General features: G+C 45.9%; 1 protein-coding gene across 2 annotated transcripts in view; it reads right to left on the bottom strand.

The window, feature by feature from the left end:
* Window positions 1-2,555: 2,555 nt before the first annotated feature.
* GRM7 (glutamate metabotropic receptor 7) overlaps window positions 2,556-25,821 on the bottom strand; it is a 361,134-nt gene continuing 337,868 nt past the window's right edge. For both annotated transcript variants that reach the window (XM_073564465.1, XM_073564466.1), the window contains exons 7-8: window positions 25,355-25,494; window positions 2,556-5,824 (exon numbers count right to left, since the gene is read on the bottom strand). In XM_073564465.1, the coding sequence (XP_073420566.1) occupies window positions 4,814-5,824; window positions 25,355-25,494 (1,151 nt within the window). In that variant the 3' untranslated portion in view covers window positions 2,556-4,813. The remainder of the gene's footprint in view (window positions 5,825-25,354; window positions 25,495-25,821) is intronic.

Genomic DNA, 25,821 nt, shown 5'->3' with positions numbered 1-25,821 from the left:
ATTTTACTCAAAAATATAAAGAGAAAAATCAGAGAAACTGAACATTCTGCAGTGATCTCTTAATTTTTGCCAGAGCTGTACCCCTGCAGATTAGTCGCTTTCCCCTTTGGCCGTCTGCAAACAAGCAGCCACAGTCCGGAGGTTTGTATCCCATTTAGCAGGTACAAATCATTCAGGACCCGAGTGCTGCACTAAATAACTAACCGTGAAGTTGTGCTTGTGTTTGTAGAGTCGAGAGAAGAAAAAAAATCAATATCCGTAATATAAGAAAGATTGTTCAGTTTCTACCTGCAGAGCTTAGATGGCAACATCCGACTCCTCACCACCACATGGCGCAGATCGATTTACCAGCCCGTCTGCATCCCCTCTGTGCCCTGCACCCCCTCCATGTTCAGTGCTGCACCTCTTTGTGCCCAGGGCCCCTCCGTGCCCAGTAACCCAGCGCTGCATCCCTTTGCACCTGGCACCCCTCCGTGCCCTGCACCCCTCCGTGCCCAGTAACCCAGCGCTGCATCCCTTTGCACCTGGCACCCCTCCGTGCCCTGCACCCCTCCGTGCCCAGTAACCCAGCGCTGCATCCCTTTGCACCTGGCACCCCTCCGTGCCCTGCACCCCTCCGTGCCCAGTAACCCAGCGCTGCATCCCTTTGTGCCCGACGCCCCTCCGTACCTAGCGCCCCCTCTGTGCCCAGTAACCCAGCGCTGCACCCCTTTGTGCCCGACGCCCCTCCGTGTCCGGTGCCCTCTTCATGCCCTGCACCATGGTGCTGTGCCACCTCCATGTCCTGCGTCACTCTGTGCCCAGCTCCCCACCCCGGCGCTGCTCCCCTTCTTCTGATGATCCCCGGCACGCTGCTTTCTCCTAATGAAAATTATTTTGCAGCTAAAAGAAAGAAAAAAAAAAAAACAAAACACAACCCTCCGTACCTGAATCCCGTACACTGACGGCGTGGCCGCATTTATCACGCTAACAAGGTAGAATTGAAACAGATGCAACAATGGGTCTGACGGCTGAACGGATTGTTATTGATCCGGTGCCACTATGGCTAATTAGCAGTCTGCGTACGGTGGGTGCGGGACGCCACTATGGCGGATACACGCAGCGAGCTGTTTCCTTTATCAAAGCTTCGGTGGCGTGTTCATAAGACAGCGGTGGTGCATAATTTATAGCTACAAAGGAGCCTGATTAATTAATGTAGGAGTAAGTGGGTGATAGGGAGAGACGTCGCGCCAAGGAGACCTGCGTGACAACCCACGGCACATGTATGATGTCATCAGAGGCAGCAGTGCACATGTGTGATGTCATCAGAGGCAGCAATGGACATGTGTGATGTGACCAGAGGCAGCAGTGTACATGTATGACGTCATAAGCGGCAGCAATGGACATGTGTGATGTCATAAGCGGCAGCAACGGACATGTGTGACGTCATAAGCGGCAGCAATGGACATGTGTGACGTCATCAGAGGCAGCAATGGACATGTGTGACGTCATCAGAGGTAGCAATGGACATGTATGACATCATCAGAGGCAGCAATGGACATGTGTGATGTCATCAGAGGCAGCAGTGCACATGTATGATGTCATAAGCAGCAGCAGTGCACATGTATGACGTCATAAGCAGCAGCAATGGACATGTGTGATATCATCAGAGGCAGCAGCGTACATGTATGATGTGATCAGAGGCAGCAGTGCACATGTGTGACGTGATTGCATAGCTCATACAGCCCCGTGTTATGACACTTTTACATCACTGTGTTGCACCAGCTGATGGGGGAGGATTGGGGCTCAGTCCTAGACGCCCCCACGCTCGGTGCAAGCCGCTCGCCATCTTTTGCAGACAGGTATACTTAGCATTGTGGAAGGACCTGGGAGACTAATCCTCCGGTTCCTGATCGCTGACATTGATGGTGACTCCTTCCCTGCTGCCAATATGTCTCCCCAGTGTGTAACAAGGCAGAAGACGACACTTCTCGTGCTGCATGGAAGGTGCTAATGGACGGACACTTAAGGCCCTTGTTTAGCGAGGCCGTAATATAAGTCCCATCGGTGAACGCTTTGCCGTTTGCTGCGGAGATCCTTTTATCACTTAATAAGAGGGTTCTCCCAGCGTTTTAGTAAATGACACCCCGACGCGCGCTCGCTTCACGCCGCTTCGGCTATTTCACTAGAAAAAATCATTACATAATAATTTATTACAAGGCAAAAAGGCAGATTTGCTCCCATCATTTCACGGCAACGGCGATGAAAGCTGCTGAGGCAAATCCGAGAAAATATATCCAAAACATTTAGAAAGAAAAAAAAAAAAAAAAAATATTGCGAAAAGTAAAAACGCCATCAGCCTTAAAGGAGTCAGAGACTTAATTTATCGTCTGCAGCGTTTCGTTCACGGGGTGCATGAACCCCAATGTTTGGTACCAATATGAGGGGCCACGAAACCTCCAGGAGATGGTAGAGTGCCGGACAGAGTGCTCTAGGAGGAGCCATCAGCACTACATGGCCGGCTCTTCAGATCAGGCCTTTGCCTTACAAGTATTCTTAGAAAAATGCCGGAAATATTCATCCACATCACAATCTTTATATATATAAAAAATTAGAAATCTTAACATTTTCACTAGTTACTGAGGCTTTTTTAAGACTCATACTTGCTATCATTTCAGGAAGAGTTTTCAGAAGTTTACTTATCACAGGCAGGATACAAACTGATCACAGCGGATAACACAGTGATATCACAGCTCACCTCCTCCTCCTCCCTTCACTATGATTTCTGCACATGCTCATTAGATGCTTCAACACAACCGATCGGGGCGGAGTCTATTTCAGCTAACAGGAAGTTTGAGTGTAAAAAAAATCCCCAGTGGTCGATGTGAGAATTGCAGAATTACAGGTTGTTTAATTGGAAAAAAACATTTAAAAAAAATATAAAAATACAAATACATTTTTTGGAAAGTTTTTTTTTTTCCCCCCCAATTTAAAAACCTGTATTCAAAATCAAAAAAATATGAATCCTATATAATATGTTTATTTAATACAAAAGCCGGATTTACATATTTTCTGATGAAAACTTCCTTTTAGCTAAAAAGTAGCTGAACCCTCAAAATACAGAACGCCACAAAGTGCCGGGGCAGATTGTCACACGTTGCCCCTGGTAGAGTGTCAGCGTAGAGTGCCAACATACAGTGCAACAATAAAGGGCAATTGGAGCGCCGGGATAGGATGTTAGAAGAGACTCCTCTAGACTAAAAAGCTCAAAATAAAGCATGCGACAGAGTGACAGGTTAGAGTGCAAGGACACTCGCTAGAGTGCCACCACAGAGTGCCGGGACAATGTGCCAGAAATGAGTGCAACTGACTTAAAAGTAGATGAACACTTGAAACAGAGCATACAATACACTGCCAGGATAGAGCGCCATGATACAGTGTCAAGACAGGGTGCAAAAATAGTAGTGCCATATTAGAGTGTTAGGATAGAGTGCCATGTTAGACCATTAGGCTAGAGTTCAACAACTGGTTGTAAAAACAATAAATAATAAAAAGTATAACAAAATCTAAATATCACTTTTCCACATATAATGGGCATAAATAGTAAAAACAAGCAGGATGGCAACACTTACATATATAAAAATGATGAGACAGGTCCCCACCGCCCCAACGCACGTTTCGTATCAAAACTTCATCAGGAGGCGTGATATTTAGATTTTTATGATATGTAGTTGTTGGTTACAACTTGCTAGATTAGTCTTAAAAACACTACGGAATACTATGTACGATGTTAGTCCCCTCACTTTGTATAATACCCAGTACTATTGATGCACTGTAAAATATTTTTAAGTATTTAACATGATGATAAAATATTTTTATGGGTTATACTTTTTAGTGGTTATTGTTTTTATAACCAATCGTTGCTCTCCAAGTTCTTTTGAGTTAATACCCATTTATATTTCTTTTGGGGTTATTGTGTGTTTAATAAGGCTAGAGTGCCAGGGCAGAGAGGGCAGAGTATTAGGATATAGTGTCAGAAGCGAGTGCCAGGATACAGTACAAAAATAAGAGTGCCATGTTAGAGTGCCAGGACAGCGTATAGACCATCAGGACAGAGTATAGACTGGCAGGACAGAGTGACATGACAGAGTGACATGGCAGAGTGCCAGGACAGAGTATAGACCATCAGGACAGAGTGCCATAGTAGAGTGCTAGGACAGAGTATAGACCATCAGGACAGAGTGCCATAGTAGAGTGCTAGGACAGAGTATAGACTGGCAAGACAGAGTGCCATGGTAGAGTGCTAGGAATGAGTTACATGATAGACTGACATGATAGAGTGCCAGGGCAGAGGATTAGGATATCGTGTCAGAAGAGAGTGCCAGGATACAGTACAAAAATAGAGTGCCATGTTAGAGTGTCAGGACAGTGTATAGATGGTCAGGACAGAGTGCCAGGACAGAGAATACACTGGCAGGACAGAGTGCCATAGTAGAGTGCTAAGAAAGAGTTACATGATAGACTGACATAGTAGAGTGCCAGGATAGAGTGCCATTGATTTCACCTTTAAATGCTACAATGGAGACTCTTAGTGATGAAAGTTTCTGATTTGTTCCCAAGAGCGTTGTGATCCCTTTATTTTGGGCCAATTAAAGGGAAACTCCTGAATCTTACATGAAATCTTGATCCCCGCGTCAGTGACCGATCATCGCGCGGCTTTTTCCACTTGTGTCTCTCACATTTACACACAAATACAGGGCAACACAAATTTTTCAAAATAGTTTTAAGTAAAAATCTCCTCTTGTATTTTTTTTTTTTTTTTTAAAGTGGATTTTCAGGATGCACTGGACCTTGAAGCAAAAAAGGTTGCAAATAGTAAAAATGTAACAGAGATAGGAGGAAGCGCACTTACTTTTTCTGCCGACTGCGACGTTCCAAAAAATATTGGAATGAAAGCCAACCATACTATGCAGGTTGTGTACATTGTAAAACCTATGGGCTTCGCCTCGTTGAAATTCTCCGGTACGCCCCTGGTCTTGATGGCGTAGACGGTACAAGTCACCATGAGAAGGATGCTGTATCCCAGGGAACAAATGATTTGTAGATCCGTAATGTCACATTTGAGGACGCCGCGTCTCTGCCCCGGATCTACCGTCTCCGGACCGTAGTCAATGATAATGTTCGGCGGGTTGACGCCAAACCAGATAAAAACTCCCAGAAGTTGGACGGATATCAAACTGGAGGTGATCGCCAACTGCGAGGTGGGGCTGATCAGCCGAGGAGCCGTCACCGACTTCTTACCTTGCTCGAAGATGCGGTAAATCCGGTTGGTTTTGGTTAGCAGAGCGGCGTAGCTGATGCACATGCCCAATCCTAAGAAAATGCGGCGGAAGGAGCAGACGGCCAGGTCGGGTTTGGCGATCATAAGAAAGGTGATGATGTAACAGAGGAAGATCCCGGTCAGGAGGACGTAGCTGAGCTCCCTCCCGGAGGCTCGGACGATGGGGGTGTCATTATAGCGTATGAAGGTCGCCATGACAAAGATGGTGGCGATGATGCCAAGCATTGCCAGGAAGACGGGGATCACGGCCCAAGGCGAATGCCACTCCAGCTTTATGATGGGGATGGGGTCGCAGCCGGTGCGGTTACGGTTGGGGCGCATGTTGAAGTCGCAGCGGTAGCAGGTGTTCTCGTCCAGCAGGTATTTGTAGCCGTCACACAGGTCGCATTGCCAGCAGCACGGCAGGCCTTTGGCCGTCTTCTTCCTCTCCCCCATTTTGCACGGCAGGCTGCAGACAGAAGGTGGGATTTCGAGCGTTGCTTTGGGCCATTGCATGTCCTCGATCTGCAAGAAAGGGGGAGAAAGAATTAAGACGAAGCAGCAAATCATTCAGTTAAAGGGCAGCTCCATGTACATAATACTGACCCCCCGGGGATAATCAGCCTCCATTTATAAGCACAGAAATGGGAATTTAGTGACATTTTCATGGTGCCAAATTCTTACTGCTCCCAATGGGCGGGGCTTTGATCTCATGTATTAACTCTGGAACCAATCAGGATTGGGAAAACATACAATGTGGAATTTGATTGGTCTCTAAAAGCAACAGGTCGAGAAATGGTGGCTGACACCCATATCGGCCGCATTTAGCTGGCTGATCTCTGGGTGTCACGGTCCTCTCTCACGGTTTGCTTTCTTTGGCATTTTATCTGGACACCTATAATAAATCCTGAATATTTGAAGAATATTTTTTATTTCTGGTGTAAATTATGGTATAATTGTTGCCAAGTTAAAGGCCCTGCCCCTTTCAAAAAGCTCCACCCACTTTTTTTTTTTTTTTTTTTTTAAAGCTCTAGAGTGGCCGAACATGGAGAAATGATGGAAAATATGGTGCAAATATAGAAGGAACCAGAATTTGCACATTTTCCAAAGTTTAATATGCTAATTAGGGTGTAGTGTGCATCCTGGGCATGGTCAAGAGGCTCGGTGCACTGTTGTGCCCACTGGTTTTCCTTGACTGGTAAGTGACAGCACGGACTTGCCCGCAGTGAACACTGTCTGCAGAGAAGCCAGCGCTGCCAATCACCAGTGAGGAAGGTGGAACGGTGCACCGAGCCTCTTGGCCACACCCAGGTTGCACCAAGCGCCTAATTAGCATGTTTGATTAAACATCCGTTTCTGCAGGAGTATAGGCAGTGGATTAGAGCACGAATGGTGCGGTTTTTATACGTTCAGTTTGGGAGGACGGACGCTCTGTTTTCTATTATAACTCAGAATGATCCCTTTTATTGACAGCGAGAAGAGGTCTGAAGAATAAGGAATTAGAGTAACAAGTATCTTTCATTACTCCACTGATTGCTTTCTTTTACAACTTTTTAAAACTTGCCCCAAACTTTTTTTCGCCCCCCCCCCCCCCCCAGGACCTACTCTCTGGTGCGCACCCCTGAGGCAGCGCAGGTGAGCTGCACTCCGCGTTCTCAGCTTTGCGCTCTCACTTTCTACGCCGTTGCTCCTATCTGCGCCCCCTGCCGCCATCCTGCCCGTCTCCTCCACCACGCGGTGGGGCTTAGCCCATCTGCATCATTGGATTTCAGAGCTTGACTAGTCGTGTGAACTTCAAGCGAAGTGACAGCCGCGCGATAACTCATTTACCCGAACATTCTGCGTCCGCAGATAGCGGCTACACAGGGCTGTAATTATAGAGACTTCTTTCAGTCGCCTCGTTACAATATACCCAGATAGCTTTATTCCGGCAGCACAAAGATTTGCAACTCTTCTTTCACCTCTGGCGGCAAAATAGCTAATGAAATGCAAGCCGCCCGATAAGCCGCGTGGAAAGAAGAGATTAGGAGACGGATTCGCACTCGGAAGCGTCGTACAAAAATCCGTGTTGTCAGGGATATAATTGGCGCCCAGCTCCAACCTTCTGCCAGGAATGAAATACTTCCGATAAAGAAGTTTTACGTGCACCGGATGGACCTGGAGACCCTTCAGTCTGTCCGTGCCATCATTTGAAAGGGTGTCAGGCGCAGGGGGGGGGATGCACAATGGAGCCCATGGAAATGGCGCTGAGTGACATGGCGAGGCGGCGGTAGGAAGCGCTGGACGCTTTGGAAAAGGGATAGAAACAGGTGCGTATTGTTTAGACCATAAAGAATCGGCTTTTTAATTAATTTGCCTGCCAAAAAGAACAACTGTGGCCAAGAAAGGTGCAGTGAATGAAAAGGAGGGAACAAAGAGGTAGAGAAGCCCGGGATGACAGAACGAGCCGTAAAAAGGGAGACTGAGACTTCAGATGAGACGGCGCCATTCACATGGAGAGCTGGTGACATTTGTAGCAATTATCACTTATGGATAAGGTGCCAGGACCGGAGACCTTACATTAGCGCCAACCGATCAGATTCCATACAGGATGTATCAATTATCACTCATTGATAAGGTGCCAGGACCGGTGACCTTACATTAGTGCCAACCGATCAGATTCCATACAGGATGTATCAATTATCACTTATGAATAAGGTGCCAGGACCAGAGACCTTACATTAGTGCCAACCCATCAGATTCCATACAGGATGTATCAATTATCACTCATGGATAAGGTGCCAGGACCGGAGACCTTACATTAGTGCCAACCCATCGGATTCCATACAGGATGTATCAATTATCACTTATGGATATGGTGCCAGGACCGGAGACCTTACATTAGTGCCAACCGATCAGATTTCATATAGGCTTGATGGATGCATCATATTAAGGACCTAAAACCTTCATGGGAGTAATAAACCAACCCTTTGGGTTCTGTCTGTGTTGTAAGAACAACCTGTATCAGACAAACACACACTTCTGGCTCCAAAGTCCTGGCCTGCTTTATGCTCCAATCACATCGAAAGCTGCAATGAAAATTCTACTAGTTGCTTCATTATCGTGTTATAAGGCGAGACCCCTTCATTAAGCCCTACTACTAACGTTTTGGTAAAATGAAGAGAGTGAAGGAGTTTAAAAAAAAAGGTGCATTTTATATTATGCAAATGACGCGTACAACAAAACCGTGTGACCTTTTCCCGGCAAAGCGCTGACTCATAGGCCTCATTTCATCATTTGCAATTTTTTTGTTAAGTGAATTTTCTGTTTTTTTTTGTCTTTTTTGCCAAATTCTTCAAGACGGTGTTTTTTTCCCCTTTCATTAGCTTATTGAGACTTTTTAGCGCAAACACTAACACTTTTCGTGCCAAAATATTTTTAGCACATAAAAATATATAATTAAATATTACGGTATATTTTTAGCTCAAAAAAAATCACACTTTTTTTTTTTTTACAACTTGTTGCAAAAATTGCACCAAAAAAAAACAAAACAAAAAAACCTGTTCTAAAAATCTCGAGGGGAGGGGAGAACTGCAGGAGATCTGCACCAAATTTTACAACTTTTAAGAAAGTCAGAATTGATGAATCAAGTAAAAAAACAAAAACAAAACAAAAAACAAACATCTGGTACATTTTTGGGCCGTTCATGTGCCAGAACATTAAATCTATGTGCCAGATATAATCTGGTATAGATCACATTTGTAATGACTACTAATTTATGGTGTAAATAAAACAATCACATTATATACGGTATACACTACACACCTCTGCAAGGGCGGTGATTGGCCACAACAACTTTATAAAAAAGTTTAAAAAAAAAAAAAAAAGACAAAATGAAAGTGTAACAAACTTTTTCTGAAGTGCGGTATAGAAAGCACCAAAGTTTGAGCCTTTTTTCAGCCAGACAGGCGCCCGGCCCCTAATAAATTCCATTCAAACCAGTTTCTCATTGACTCAGTTCTAACTATTTTATGCCTAGTTTCGGTCTCCGGATCTCTGCTTGCAGTCTGTAAGATGTAGACCTTCTTGCATTTGTGGGCTGCAGTGAGGGTCCTGGATAATACAGTCAGTATTTGCTGTTACATTGTTCTCTATTATATAAACATCCCGGATGGATACATTGTAACAAACCGTTGGCTTTGTGCTCCCTCTTTGTTCATTGGCAGCTTGCAGAGATCTTGCTACCCAACCAAATATCAGAAAGTTGTATATTAAAGGTTAATCTTTCCCTTTTTTCTACGGCTCCTCCTGTTTCTTGATTTTTTTTTTCTCCCCGGAGGACGTAGATAAAATACGTTTTAATCAGAAACGTACGAGTCGTTGTGTAATTACGAGTCGATCCTTTGATCGCGGCGCTGCACTTTCAGTACAATTAACGAGGATATCGCCAAGAGCAATAACAGCCTTATCACCGGCACCCACATGGCTGGCTACGGTCCGAGCTGATGGGCTTCTCTGCACCGGCGACTGGCGCCCCTCCGGACACGTTCAGGACGAACCGCAGCGCCATTTCCATCTGACCTTCCTGCCGTAACGACAGGAGCCTTGTAGGAACGTGTCTGATAATCAGATTCCCATATGTCACACTCAGGGTTTAGTCCTTGGACTGGAGCAAGGACTTTCCTAATGAATAGGCATGGGATGAACTCTCCCACTACTCCATCATCCCCTTCATAACCTTTTATGAGCTGCAGTAACGACTTCCTCTCTGGGGATCGATAGGAGTCCAGATTGGGGTCTGCAAGATGCTGACTGTGCTCAGAGACCCGAGACCATAGATGTGAAAGGCGCACGTACCATAGAGTCCGCCCTTGCACCCTCCAATCTGTGCTGCGCCCATCATCCCAATGAGCAATGCAATAGTGGGGTGCAGCTAGTTACATGGTGCCCTGAGACATGGCATGGATCCCCCTCCGCTCTACGTGCACCACTGCTGGAGAACTCAAATCCTTAAGGCACCAAGGTGGATTTGCAGCAAATCAGTGGCAAAATCTGCATGGTTGAGGCTGGTTTCACATTTGCGTTTTTTAGCGCTGGAAAAAAACGCTAACCTGCGCATGCGTTTTTTCCCCTATCTTTAACATGGGTGCGCATACTTGCGCGCTTGTAAGCGCATGTATGCGATTTTCATGCGCTGCGTTTTTTTGGGGTGTGCGATTGGATTTTCCAGACGCATCATGTTGCATTTTTTGGCCCTGCAAAAAAGCGCATGCGCACATATGCGCACGTTTTGCGCTAAAAAGGGCCATTATAGCCTATGGATGCGCATATGTGCGCACTGGCATGCTCATGTAAGCGTTTTTTTGCATATGCGTTTTTTTTTTTTTAACCATGGAATTTAGGGGTTTGAGTTAGAGTTAGGGTTAGTTAAGGGGGTTTAGGGTTAGGGTTAGGGTCAGGGTCAGGGTTAGGGTTGGGTTTTGGGTTAGGGTTTAGTATGGTTTGGTTAAGGGTTAGGGTCAGGGTTAGGGTCAGGATTAGGGTTAAGTATGGTTTTGTTAAGGGTTAGGGTCAGGGTTAGGGTTAGGGTTAGGGTTAGGGTTAGGGTTAGGGTCAGGGTCAGGGTTAGGGTCAGGGTTAGGGTTAAGTATGGTTTTGTTAAGGATTAGGGTCAGGGTTAGGGTCAGGATTAGGGTTAAGTATGGTTTTGTTAAGGGTTAGGGTCAGGGTTAGGGTTAGGGTTAGGGTTAGGGTCAGGGTTAGGGTTAGGGTTAGGGTCAGGGTTAGGGTTAGGGTCAGGGTTAAGTATGGTTTTGTTAAGGATTAGGGTCAGGGTTAGGGTCAGGATTAGGGTTAAGTATGGTTTTGTTAAGGGTTAGGGTCAGGGTTAGGGTTAGGGTTAGGGTCAGGGTTAGGGTTAGGGTCAGGGTTAGGGTCAGGGTTAGGGTTAGGGTCAGGGTTAGGGTTAGGGTCAGGGTTAGTTAGGGTTTAGGGTTTGGGTTAGGGTTAAGTATGATTTGGTTAAGGGTTAGGGTCAGGGTTAGGGTTAGGGTCAGGGTTAGGGTTAGTAAAGTCATGGTTTGGGTAGTGTGAGGGGCCACCTAAAAATGTTGGAAAAAAACGCAAACGCGGTAAAAACGCGCTAAAAACGCATACAAACGCATAAAAACGCATAAAAACGCTGCGTTTTTTTCATGCATGCTCATAAAAATGCTTGAAAAAAACGCAGCAGTTGTATGCTTATGTATGCGTTTTTTCAATGCGTTTTTTTTGCGGGAAAAACGCGCTGCAAAAAAAAGCAAGTGTGAAACTAGCCTTATATTCAGATTTTAAGGCAGATTTGCTAGATTTCACCAGATCTATTGCAAAATGTAATACCGGTGATGAAAATCTGCACATGATGTGCTGAAGAAGTACTGTAAGACCTGCAGGATCATTTTCTCTGGGAGTTTCCATGACATGTTAAATCTTTTGTGTTGCTGAAATCTGCTGCAGAAAAAGCTGCAAATTTAAATCACTTTTGTCACAACCACACACGACAGAAACGTTGCAGAATTTTCCAGGTGAATTTTGTGCTCAGAAAATCCACGGTGGATTACAACATGAGGCAGAACATTAAAGGCTTGTTCACACGGTGCAGATTCTGCTGCGTATTTGCCTCTGCGGATCTGGTGCAGATCTGCAGGCATTGTACAGTACAATGCAAATCAATTGAATTTAAAGACCGCAGTGCAGATGCTGCGGATTTTTCCGTGCGGATTTTCTGCGGTTTTAAATCCGCAGCATGTCAATTCTTTCTGTGGATTCCGCTGCGGTTTGACACCTGTTTCATTGTCCAGGTGTCAAAATGCCGGGCCAAACCGCTGGCAAATCTGCAAATAAACCGCAGGTTACTTTTACCTGCAATTCTGGGCGGAAAAATCCGCAGGTGAATCCACACTGTGTGCACTCATCCGTTGCGGATTTGCTGCGCACCCGCAAGTGGTTTACAGTACAATGTTATTCTATGGGAAAAAAAATGCTGCGGAAAAATCAGCACAGAAACACAGCGTTTTTTTTCCGCAGCATGTCAATTCTTTGTGCAGATTCCGCAGCGTTTTTACACCCATCCCATTATAGGAATCTGCAGGTGTAAAAACGCAGGCGAAATCCACACAAAATCCGCAATAAACCTGCAGGAATTCCGCATAGAAAATCGTGGATTTTGACCTGCGTATTCTGCCAAAAGAAGCAGATTCAGTGCAGAAAATTCCGCACAGCATCCGCAGCATGTGCACATACCCTAAATCTCATCCAAACACTGCAGAATTACTAAGCAAACTGATCTGAGGAGCGGATTTAAAAATCTGCAGCCTTTCAATGTTTGCAGACGTCGCTGCAAGTTGTCACAGGTGACGTCATCGCTTCTCTGAACAGGAGCGAAATCTGCTGGGAATTATGCCATAAATGTTGCAAATGAAAGTTTAATTAGCTGCAGATTCTTATCCTGTGGACCCAGCATGGGGCTCCATCATGTCCATCAGGGGTTTGTAACTAATAAGTCATGTCAGACTAACTTAATTTCCTTCTATGACAGAATCACTGATTGGGTGGATCAGAGAAATGCTGTAGATATAGTATATCTTGACTTCAGCAAAGTATGTGACAAAGTATCTCACACAATCATTATTGAAAAAATGACTAAGTATGGAATGGACAAGGCAACTGTTAGGTGGATTCATAACTGGCTTAGTGATCGGACCCAAAGAGTGGTCGTAAATGGCTGCACATCCAGTTGGAAGAATGTCTCAAGTGGGGTACCACAGGGCTCTGTCCTGGGCCCTGTATTGTTCAACATCTTTATCAACGATTTAGATGAAGGAATTGAGGGTAAACTGATTAAATTTGCTGATGACACAAAGCTAGGAGGGATAGCTAATACTAGAGAAGAGAGAGAGAGGATTCAAAAAGATATAAATAAACTGGAGCAGTGGGCAGCAACTAACAATGGTTTTTATCACGGAATAATGCAAAGTACTACATCTGGGCAAAAAAAAAAATGAAAAAAGGCATATACAGAATGGGAGGAATAGGGCTAAGCAACAGCACATGTGAAAAAGACTTGGGTATACTAATAGATCACAGACTGAATATGAGTCAACAGTGTGATGCAGCAGCAAAAAAGGCAAATGCAATTCTAGGATGTATTAACAGAAGCATACAGTCTAGATCACGTGAAGTCATTATTTCCCTCTACTCCTCTTTGGTCAGACCTCATCTGGAATATTGTGTCCAGTTTTGGGCACCAAATTTAAAAAAAAAAAAAAAAAAAAAAAAAAAGACATCAACAAACTGGAGCAAGTTCAGAAAAGAGCAACCAGAATGGTGACCGGTCTGCAAATGATGTCTTATGAGGAAAGGTTGCAGGATTTGGGAATGTTTAGCTTGCAAAAAATAAGACTTAGAAGAAACTTAATAGCTGTCTACAAATATCTCAAGGGCTGTCACATTGTAGAAGGATCAACTTTATTCTCATTTGCACAAGGAAAGACTAGAAGCAATGGGATGAAACTGAATGGGAGGAGACACAAATTAGATATTAGAAAAAAAACTTCTTGACAGTCAGAGTGATCAATGAGTGGAACAAGCTGCCACGAGAAGTGGCGAGTAGAGGTGAGCGACTTTGGTCGGATCGGGTTTCGTGAAACCCGAATGAAACAAAATGTGTTTCAGATGAAACTCGTCCGACTAGGGCTAAAAAAGTCGGAGTTTTATCCGAAACCCGACCCCAATGCAAGGCAATGGGAAATAAAAGTCGGAATTGAGTGGATGAATGTCATCCGCTCAATGACGACTTTTATTTGCCATTGACTTGCATTGGGGTCGGGTTTCGGACGAAACTCCGACTTTTTTTGCCCTAGTCGGACCAGTTTCATCTGAAACACATTTTGTTTCATTCGGGTTTCACGAAACCCGATCCGACCAAAGTCGCTCACCTCTAGTGGCGAGTTCTCCTTCAATAGAAGTCTTCAAAAAGAGGCTGGACAGACATCTGACTGGGATGATTTAGCGAATCCTGCTATGAGCAGGGGGTTGGACCAGATGGCCCAGGAGGTCCCTTCCAACTCTACCATTCCTAATAAGTAGTGATTTTTGGGGTTCATGTTCTTCGGGTCTGTTACGGTTTAAGATCTATTTAGCAGACAGCACCTAATGAGTTTAAAGGCAAAATTTCCCTATATATCTAGGGTAGGGGACATTATTACAGGAAGAGGCCAGGACATGGGACATTCACCCGTGCCCCCTAGCTCTTCATCCGGTGGGTGCACCGGTGCTGATCTGATGCCACCAGCCTCCCATTTCTCCCATGATTAGGGCTCGTGCACACAGCCGTATTTTCGGTCAAAAAATTGGATTGCACTCGGACCAGTGTTATTCTATGAGGCCGTGCAGATGAAGGGTTTGTTTCACTGACTAAACCTGAATGTGAAAAAATTTCAGCTTGCACAAATTTCCTCCAAAAATGGGGCGAGACTCATCCCTTCAAGTCTGTGGGTGTGCGGAGCCACGATATCACGTCCTATACTTACAGATACATTGTAATTCTGTAAATAACTATAAATGGTCGTCGTGTAAAGGATTAATCGCTGCTACGGTAAAAAAAAAAAATGGGATTGTACATGGATGACAGGTAAGAAAAAAAATCGTCCCACTATTCTGGATGCACCGGTGATCGATGTTTCATATGTGGAGCCGGTCCGGAGGGTGCGGAGATGGCGGCCGTCTCCTGAACACTTCTCTTATGGAAGGCCTCTGATTACACCTGACAAACAGTCCCCAGTGCTGCGATAATGAAGTTTCAGCCGCTTTCCTGACAAACAAAGCCGGAGCCGTCCCCTCCAGATCCACGGGGAGACCGTGCCCTGCGCGGCGGGGGAGGCGGACACTCCGCTCCTCGTGTCTGCTGAGCCTTGTAATGGCCGCAGAGACTTGTGCCATTTACTTTCATTATTCTACGCCCTACAACATCCATTACTCGGCAGGTGTCTGCCGCAGCCGAGGAGAAAGCGAGGGATGGAGGAAAGTCTGCCACAACACAGATCAGCAAAAAAAGCATGATACATAGACGAGGGAACATGGACGTCGTCTGATGCCTCAAACAAAGGGCAGGCTCAGACGAGCCGAGAAAGACGCGGTCAGAGTTTCATCCAAAGGTTGGGAAGACTTTTTCCTCACTTGTCATCTGTGTATAATCCGTATTTATTCCGCAGCGATTCATCATTTGGACGACCAGTTTCCTACGTAGCAGAATTACAATGTATCCACAACAATCGGATGTTGCTGCGCGGCTCCAAGCGGCGTTTGATTATTTTTATGCACCTGCAGCCTTGAATGGCCGAGTCTCATCCGATTTACAGAAGAAACTGCTGCACGATTCCATCTTTTCAAAGTCAGTGAAAAAAAAACAACAAAAAAAAAAACCAAACTCTCCCCTTTGCACGGCCCAGCAGCTCAGCCTCAGATTTGGCAAGTTGTGGATTTAAAACTGCAACAAACAATTCAGCTAAACGTGGTCTACTGATCAAAGCGGTGTCCCAACAGATCAGAGCTGCAGCACAAGGCCGGTTACACACGTCCGTTTATTTCCGGTACCGGAGATATCCGTGTGTTGTGAATGTAATACTTGCGGCACATGTGTGGCAACCGTGTGCCGCATCAGTACCACACGCCGGCCAAGAAGCGCTACAGTAAGCGCTGTCCCCCGGCGGCGGGTGTGAAGACTGTTTCAACTCTCTCCCACATCCGACCCGCTCTTCTGTCCCTCATGTGACCTTCACCCGAGTCTGACCCTGTCCTCTCTCCCGCGTCTGACCCTGTCCTCCCTCCCGCATGTGACCTTCTCCTGAGTCTGACCCTCTCCTCTCTCCCACATGTGACCTTCTCCCGAGTCTGACCATGTCCTCCCTCCCGCATCTGACCTTCTCTTCTCTCCTGTGTCTGACTTCTCCCCACTGCTCAGCCGCTTTCTCTGCAGACTCCCTCTCTCCCTGGTAACGATTTCCCATTAATTGACCTGGTCATAAATTTGCCCCTGTCCCTGCGCCTCTTGATAAGGAATTTAATATTGAATGAGGTTTTCTCAGCCACAAATGCGATGTTTCATCTTCTTCTCTGCAAATCACAGCGGTCGGAGATTTATCGCCCAGCAGGAGTTTTCAGGAAATCAATGGAGGAAGTCTCCGGCGATAAATCTGGTGTAGTTTTTTGGGGTAAGGAGAGGGTCAGGGCCTAGCCCTGTAAATGTTGTTGCTACTAGTTACCTGTATATGATTGCCATATTTGAATGTGTAGTATTTATGTATCTGTGCATTATGTGTAAGCTATATATACACGTGTTTATTGCCATATTGTGTTGTATGTAAGTTAGTGACAGTGCAGTTAGGGTAAAGGCCACTAGATGGGGGCACTGAGTACACTGCATAAGAAAACATAGTTGTAGGGCACTTTAGAGGTTAAATTGTAGGAGTGGTAGCTGGGAATTAGCTCGAGATTTCCTGGATATAGTCAGTCGAGGGTAGACCCCTGGTGTGCTCAGGTGGCCTTGGGGCCTGAGCTGCAGATTAGTGAGTCGGGGGTAGACCCCTGGTGCTGCTCAGATGTCCTGTTCCTGAGCGGTGTAGCTGCCACACAAAGTGTGAAGTGGAATCCCTAGCCATCCAGAGTAGATGTGGGGGAATTGTCGGAGCAAAGAAGTATGGTATCTTCAGCAATGTAGTGAAGAGGTCAGTGAAGAAGTCACTGATGAAGTGTCAGCAGAAGTCTGGGTGCTGAAGAAGTAGTCGAGTGGGCCACCAGCGAGTGCACGGGCAGGATAACCAAAAAGGGGGTGGACTACCTAGTAGATGATTATTTCCTTGTCTGGGCTGAATTCAGTTCCAGGGACAGAGATCGAAGTGCCGTTTTCACCTGGCTCCTCATCACGCTGTTACATTGTGGTCCATTCTGGTGTAGCTGAAGAAGCTAGGGAAAGCTGAAGAAAATGTATTGCTAGAACTGTGTCAAGTGTCCTAAAGGTGTATTGAATGTGCTGTGTCCTGAAGAGAATAAATCGTTCTTGTTTGAAATTATCCTGGGCTCTGCCTCCAGTCCCTTGAACTCCAGGAAGAATGTGGGACGCACCAGGGAAGAAGCAGCAGACAGCACAGTGAGTACGGAGTGTGCTGATGAGTCTAGCCCCCGGCCATATTAATACATAAGGTGCATGGGAGCGGTGAAGGCAGAATCTATACGGGCGCGGTGTAGAGGTAGGCAGATGTCACCAATGCGTAAGGGCGCGGTGCAGAGGAGCCTAATGTCACCAATCCGTAAGGGCACGATGTAGAGGAGCCTGATGCCACCAATCCGTAAGGGCGCGGTGCAGAGGAGCCTGATGCCACCAATCCGTACGGGAACGGTTTAGAGGAGCCTGATGTCACCAATCCGTACGGGAACGGTGTAGAGGAGCCTGATGTCACCAATCCGTACGGGTGCGGTGCAGAGGAGCCTGATGTCACCAATCCGCATGGGTGCAGTGTAGAGGAGACTGATGTCACCAATCCGTACGGGCGCGGTGCAGAGGAGCCTGATGTCACCAATCCGTACGGGAACGGTGTAGAGGAGCCTGATGTCACCAATCCGTACGGGAACGGTGCAGAGGAGCCTGATGTCACCAATCCGTACGGGAACGGTGTAGGAGCCTGATGTCACCAATCCGTACGGGAACGGTGTAGAGGAACCTGATGTCACCAATCCGTACGGGTGCGGTGCAGAGGAGCCTAATGTCACCAATCCGCATGGGTGCAGTGTAGAGGAGACTGATGTCACCAATCTGTACGGGCGCGGTGTAAAGGAGCCTGATTTTACCAAGGTGTCACAGGTTTATGGTGACATTTCCCTTGGTGTCGCCCTGCGATCTCCAGCGATGCAATCACTAATGTTTCCAGATGTGTTGGATTTTATGTTGCGACTTTGGTCATTTTTAAGATTTAATTTTTTTTATAACAGAATCAGAGCCCTAAGATAATCGCACAACAGCAAGTCACAGACAAATTGCACAATGGTTTTTGGTCGTGCGACTCGATGGCCTTTGCCGAAAATCATCATGTCACCTGAGACATAAAGGGGTCATCCTCCCATAGATGACAGGTCTGATCACCGTGGGTGCGACTGCTGGGACGCTCAGCGCTTCAGGGAATGGAGGAACCAAGGTCCCTTGTAGGGATGAGGCAGTAGTGAGCATGTGCGACCACTGCTCCATGCACCGTCTACAGGAGCGGTCGCACATGCTCACTCCAGCTCCATTCACACAGCGGAATGTGATGCAAACGGAGTCAGAATTCTATGAAACGGATGATTAATGTATGCTCGCTGGGGGTCCTGATGATCAGACCCTACAGATCATGGGAAAGGGGCTCCGAATCCCCGGCTTGAATAGAGCGGTAGTGAGCATGTGTGGCCACTGCGACATCCACTGTGTAGAAGAATGTTGGCCATAAGTGCTCACTATGGCTCCATTCACACAGCGGTTTGGTAGCCCAGCTCTTATGATGGGAGGTAACGGGAGGACAAATGTAAGGGGTATAATCCGGGCTTCATTTGCACCAGAGCTGAAGCTGCTTCTTACTAGATCTCCTATGTTTTTAGACACTTTTTGTAAAGCGTCTGACAAGGGTCCTGGCTTTGGCTTAGGTGCAATAGGAAGTGTCTATGTAGTGCCGGGCCAGGACCTTTCTTCCCCAATCACAATATTAGACAATTGTGTCTTTATGCAACTAAACCAGATGATAGACGGTGGTGAACGTCCTCTTAGACTTTGGTGCAAACAGTGATAGGGATGACTGTGCTGAAGAGCTCGCAATCTAGCGGAAAGTGTAAGCGGGACGCTCTGGATTATTGCAGAACGGGCAATGAAAGCGCCATAATAACCTGACAGGTGACGGCGACATGGCTGCGCTGACTGTCATCTCTATGCCTCAGGAAGCACAAGGAAAGCTGTGCCCGGCCCCTGGCACCGAGCTCCATGGCACAGAACAGTCGCCTTGTTTATGTGGGGATTACGCAGCAGGATTTATGGGGTGTTACACTGGCTTAATGCACATGTTTGTAAAGCCATATTGATAATTATACATCCCATAAATCTCACAGGCAGGTCTGCAGAAGGCGCAGGGTGATATATGGCCGTCTGCTGGAGCGGAGGAAGAGGCTGCAGACAGATTAACCCTCTCCCTGCTCACAGCCGCGTGACTGACAGCCCACCATCAGCAAATTGCCAGCCAGTTACCAGCTGACTATATGGACGACTGCAGTCCCATGTAACAACACAGATAACACAGTGATAAATCTGAGTACAGATAATGTAGTCAATGTCACATGCAGTCCCATGTAACACCAAAGATAACACAGTGATAACTCTGAGTACAGATAATGTGGTAGATGTCACCTTCAGTCCTATGTAACACCAGAGATAACACACCAATATCTCTCGAGTACAGATAATGTAGTAGATGTCACCTGCAGTCCCATGTAACACCACAGATAACACAGTGATAACTCTCTGCCTGCAGATTATTTAGTAGATGTCACCTGCAGTTCTATGTAACACCACATATAATGTAGTAGATGTCACATGCAGTCCTATGTAACACCACAGATAACACAGTGATAACTCTGTGTGTACAGATCATGCAGTAGATGTCACCTGCAGTCCCATGTAACACCACAGATAACACAGTTATAACTCTCTGCCTGCAGATAATGTAGTAGATGTCACCTGCAGTCCTATGTAACACCACAGATAAGGCTAGTTTCACACTTGCTTTTTTTTGCAGCGCGTTTTTCCCGCAAAAAAACGCAGCGTTTTTATGCGTTTGTATGCGTTTTTAGCGCGTTTTTACCGCGTTTGCGTTTTTTTCCAACATTTTTAGGTGGCCCCTCACACTACCTAAACCATGACTTTACTAACCCTAACCCTGACCCTAACCCTAACCCTAACCCTGACCCTAACCCTTAACCAAATCATACTTAACCCTAACCCTAAACCCTAACTAACCCTAACCCTGACCCTAACCCTAACCCTAACCCTAACCCTTAACAAAACCATACTTAACCCTAACCCTGACCCTAACCCTAACCCTGACCCTGACCCTGACCCTAACCCTGACCCTAACCCTGACCCTGACCCTGACCCTGACCCTAACCCTAACCCTAACCCTTAACCAAACCATACTTAACCCTAATCCTGACCCTAACCCTGACCCTAATCCTTAACAAAACCATACTTAACCCTAACCCTGACCCTAACCCTAACCCTGACCCTAACCCTAACCCTTAACAAAACCATACTTAACCCTAATCCTGACCCTAACCCTTAACCAAACCATACTTAACCCTAACCCTGACCCTAACCCTGACCCTAACCCTAACCCTAACCCTGACCCTAACCCTTAACCAAACCATACTTAACCCTAATCCTGACCCTAACCCTGACCCTAATCCTTAACAAAACCATACTTAACCCTAACCCTGACCCTAACCCTAACCCTAACCCTGACCCTAACCCTTAACCAAACCATACTTAACCCTAATCCTGACCCTAACCCTGACCCTAATCCTTAACAAAACCATACTTAACCCTAACCCTGACCCTAACCCTGACCCTAACCCTGACCCTAACCCTTAACCAAACCATACTTAACCCTAATCCTGACCCTAACCCTGACCCTAATCCTTAACAAAACCATACTTAACCCTAACCCTGACCCTAACCCTAACCCTGACCCTAATCCTGACCCTAACCCTGACCCTAACCCTTAACCAAACCATACTAAACCCTAACCCTGACCCAAAACCCAACCCTAACCCTGACCCTGACCCTAACCCTAACCCTAACCCTAAACCCCCTTAACTAACCCTAACTCTAACTCAAACCCCTAAATTCCATGGTTAAAAAAAAAACGCATATGCAAAAAAACGCTTACATGAGCATGCCAGTGCGCACATATGCGCATCCATAGGCTATAATGGCCATTTTTAGCGCAAAACGTGCGCATATGTGCGCATGCGCTTTTTTGCAGGGCCAAAAAATGCAACATGATGCGTCTGGAAAATCCAATCGCACACCCCAAAAAAACGCAGCGCATGAAAATCGCATACATGCGCTTACAAGCGCGCAGGTATGCGCACCCATGTTAAATATAGGGGAAAAAACGCATGCGCAGGTTAGCGTTTTTTTCCAGCGCTAAAAAACGCAAATGTGAAACCAGCCTAACACAGTGATAACTCTCTGCCTGCAGATAATCTAGTAGATGTCACCTGCAGTTCTATGTAACACCACAGATAATGTAGTAGATGTCACATGCAGTCCTATGTAACACCACAGATAACACAGTGATAACTCTGTGTGTACAGATCATGCAGTAGATGTCACCTGCAGTCCCATGTAACACCACAGATAACACAGTGATAACTCTCTGCCTGTAGATAATGTAGTAGATGTCACCTGCAGTCCTATGTAACACCACAGATAACACAGTGATAACACTATGAGTACAGAATAATGCAGTAGATGTCACCTGCAATCCCATGTAACACCACATATATGTAGATGTAACACCACAGATAACGCTACGAGTACAGAATAATGCAGTAGATGTCACCTGCAGTCCTATGTAACACCAGAGATAACACACCGATATCTCTCGAGTACAGATAATGTAGTAGATGTCACCTGCAGTCCCATGTAACACCACAGATCACACAGTGATAACTCTCTGCCTGCAGATTATGTAGTAGATGTCACCTGCAGTCCCATGTAACACCACAGATAGCCCTATGTGTATCATTACAGGCTCTCTGATACAATGTATCACATACATGTTGTAATGAGATCCGCACGGGCGGAGCCAGTCACACACACGATGCTGATTGGCTGCTCTCAGGGGATGAGGGAGGATCCGGGGGATGATCCCGGCGCTGTGGGATAAGCCTGGCAGAACACAGGGATGTGACTATGAGGCGGCTATGGGAGCCAGTATATTTTGGGGGACAGTTCTCTTCCTCAGCAGCAGAAACGCTATAATCTCCTCTGTAAATTAACAAGAAGCTGCTTGATAAGTGGAAAAAGCGGGTGTCAGCTGGTTGTCGCCCTCCTCCGCCTTTGAGGAATAAATCTGGCATTTCATGCGCTTCATCTCTCCATCACGTACCAGGAAACTTGCGAGAAACAAATAATGTACAAGGTTCTTTGCTTTGATCAGCAGAAGCCGAAAGATACAATATCTCTCTGACAGATGCAGAAAAAGCGTCTTCTGACACCAGAGAGAAATCTCATTATCGCCATGTGCCCTGCATGAGAACGAGGCCAAGCGGCGCTATCATAATTATGGTAAAACCTGGAATTAATACAGAGCAAAGCGCAGACAGCTGACGGGCCGGCGGCTCCATGAGCGAGGGCGCCCACCTGCCCCATCCCCCCGCGGAGCGCTAAATGGACTGGGCCAACATGATACAATGTGGACACATTTAAAGGGACCTCACCTATTAATACTCCCTCCCCCCTCTGCCCCAATAAATATTCATTCTCCAAATGCCCAAGGGTTCATCTGCATGAGGAATACCCGGCACAGGACGACCGGCTCCACCACTGCTGCGAGAGAGTGTAACATTGGAGATTTTGTTGGTGGTGTGAATAGTCTTGGTGCCGTTATTGCCATGCTGGTGACGGTAGGGATATTGATAGTCGTGGCGTTGTTCATGATCACGCTAATGGGATTATTAGTACGGAGGGGCTAGTATTGTTGGTGGAGGTGCTGGCAGTGTTGATGATGGTGGTGGTCGTCTTGATCACGTTGATTTTGGTCATTGTATTGGTAGCATTACGCTGTTGGTATTGATGTTGGTTGGTGGTTTATACTTTGTGGTGGTCTTGATCATGGTTAGGTTGTTGGTATTGGTTGTGGTTAAGTTACTGATCATGTTGCTATCTTTCGTAGTTATGTTGGCAGCGGTGTAGATAGTTGTATTTCTATAGGTACTGATCATGGTTATGGTGGTGGTCGTGTTGATAGGGATGTTGTTATGGAGGAATATTATGTTTTTGGTGGGATTAATGATGTTCTTGGTGTCAGTTTTAGTGTTGTGGTGATGTTGGTGTTACTTGTAGTGAATTTCGGTGGACTTTATGTTGTTGGTGCTGCTTGCACGTATGTGGGTGGTCTTTACCATGATGTTATTGGTTTAGATTGGAATATCTTGATCATAATGTTAGGGGTGTCGATTGGACGTATGTTGTTGGTCTTGATCAAGAAGTTGTTGGTGTTGATTGTAGGTATGCTGGCGGTCCTGATCATGATGTTGTTGGTGTTGCTTGGACGTATGTTGGTGGTCCTGATCGTGATATTTGTGTGTGGACATATATTGGTGGTCTTGATCTTGACTGAATGTATATTGGTGTTGAATGGACGCATGTTGATGGTTTTGACCATGACCATGATGTTATTGGTGCTGATTGGACATATGTTAGTGGCCTTGATCATGATGTTGTTGGTGTTGCTTGAAGGTATGTTAGTGGTCTTGATCATGATGTTGTTGGTGTTGCTTGGACATATGTTGGTGGTCTTGATCATGATGTTGAATGGATACATGTTGGTGGTCTTGATCATAATATTATGGGGGTTGATTGGACATAGGTTGGTGGTCTTGACCATGATGTTGATGGTGTTGCTTGAAGGTATGTTGGTGGTCTTGATCATGATGTTGTTGGTGTTGCTTGGACATATGTTGGTGGTCTTGATCATGATGTTGGTGTTGACTGAATGTATATTGGTGTTGAATGGATACATGTTGATGGTTTTGACCATGATGCTATTGGTGCTGATTGGACATATGTTGGTGGTCTTGATCATAATGTTATGGGGGTTGATTGGACATTGGTTTGTGGTCTTGACCACGATGTCGATGGTGTTGCGTAGACATATATTGGTGGTCTTTATCATGATGATGTTGTTGTCGGGAGGTGAGGGCTGTTTTGCCGATAGGTTGTTGAATTGAGAGGTTTCTTCCACCAGATGTTCCTGGGGACCCACTAGACCCATATAGGCAGACTACACTTGCAATCTTAAATGACCACTAATATCAGAACCGGAGGAGATTGTTCTGGTGGCTTCAGCAGATCCATCTCTTACAGGGTATAATCACCAATTTCCTATTATTACAAATGACACAAATGTTTCAATAAACTTCACAACATCCTGAGATGATTATAAAGGAAGGAGGTAGCCGGGGGAAGGAGGTAGCCGGGGGGAGGAGGGGGGGGCGATATTAATGTCAGAGCCGCATTGTGTCCCGTAAGTTACAAGGTATTATCTGGCTGAGGTCCTGGGCTGTGACTGCGGGTCATGGATAATGCGTTTCTGGTGAATGTCGCTGTCAGTCTTGGGCGATCAAGGGAAATATAAACCGCAAACTTGCAGCTTTAAGAGCTGGAAAATTCAATTTTGCTCCCCCAGCGCTGACGGTGGCTGCTCAGACTTGTGAAATTGTGTTTAATAAAAGCTTTGATGACTAAGAAAACAGCGTCAGCTCCCACATAGCACCTAGGGGCTCTTCACCATGTTCTGCCTGACTCATAACCATGCAGATACACGGGTTACAAGAATACAATCCCCGACCTTCGCTTCACTATACAGGCATGCACCAGTATTAAAGACAGCAAGAAATGACTGCTGGGAATCTAAAGGCGACGCCAGATACTAATCGTGGCCATTACAGTGCCTATAAGGGTTGTCACCCGGCTCGCCACAAATCGCAAATGGCACAGAAATCTCAAATGCTCTCTGTGTCAGTCTAATAGTAGATCCGGCACTGTATTCACGAACCAGGAGGTTCAGGATGAACAAAACTCATGGTTTGCACAAACAAAAACAGCAAAATTATGATAAAAAAAAAGCAAAATATTTGCAAGTAAAATCCTAAAAGGGAATCTCAGTGGTGGTCTATAAAAAGAAGCCGCATCTGAAACTATCTGAAGAAGAGGGCTGCATTATGCCAGAGGCGACTCACGTTCAGCTGCAGCTCGTCAGTCCACTGGCCGATCAGCCGATATCTGGACGCATTGTTATTCCCCATCTGGAACTGGAAGATGTCATATCGGCCCAGAGCATCGCCATTCTTATTGAACATAACGGGGGTCCCAGCACTTCCTGCGAGGGAAGGAGGCAAAGGTCAGACACGGGAGAGGAAACGCGGGGAGACAGAATAATGTACGCGCAGAGTTCTAGCAAATACAAACTATCATAAAGTCCGACTTCCAAATTATGTATTTTAGACACTTTTTATACCTGGAAACTGCCCAGAAAATAGGAAGCACCTTAAAAGGCATCTGAAAAATGCTGCAGAATTTCTCCAATATTTTGGCACAAAACTAAAGTAAGCCAATACTGGAAGAGACGTGTGTAGGTCTAAGTTCACACCGTTATTTTTACATGGATTTTGGATTTGCACCAAAAATAAATCACTGAATAAACTGA

The sequence above is a fragment of the Dendrobates tinctorius genome, unplaced genomic scaffold (genome assembly GCF_039654945.1).
Source record: "Dendrobates tinctorius isolate UK_male_01 unplaced genomic scaffold, ASM3965494v1 ptg000455l, whole genome shotgun sequence".
Taxonomy (NCBI): domain Eukaryota; kingdom Metazoa; phylum Chordata; class Amphibia; order Anura; family Dendrobatidae; genus Dendrobates; species Dendrobates tinctorius.
This window is presented reverse-complemented; position numbering and strand designations above follow the sequence as displayed.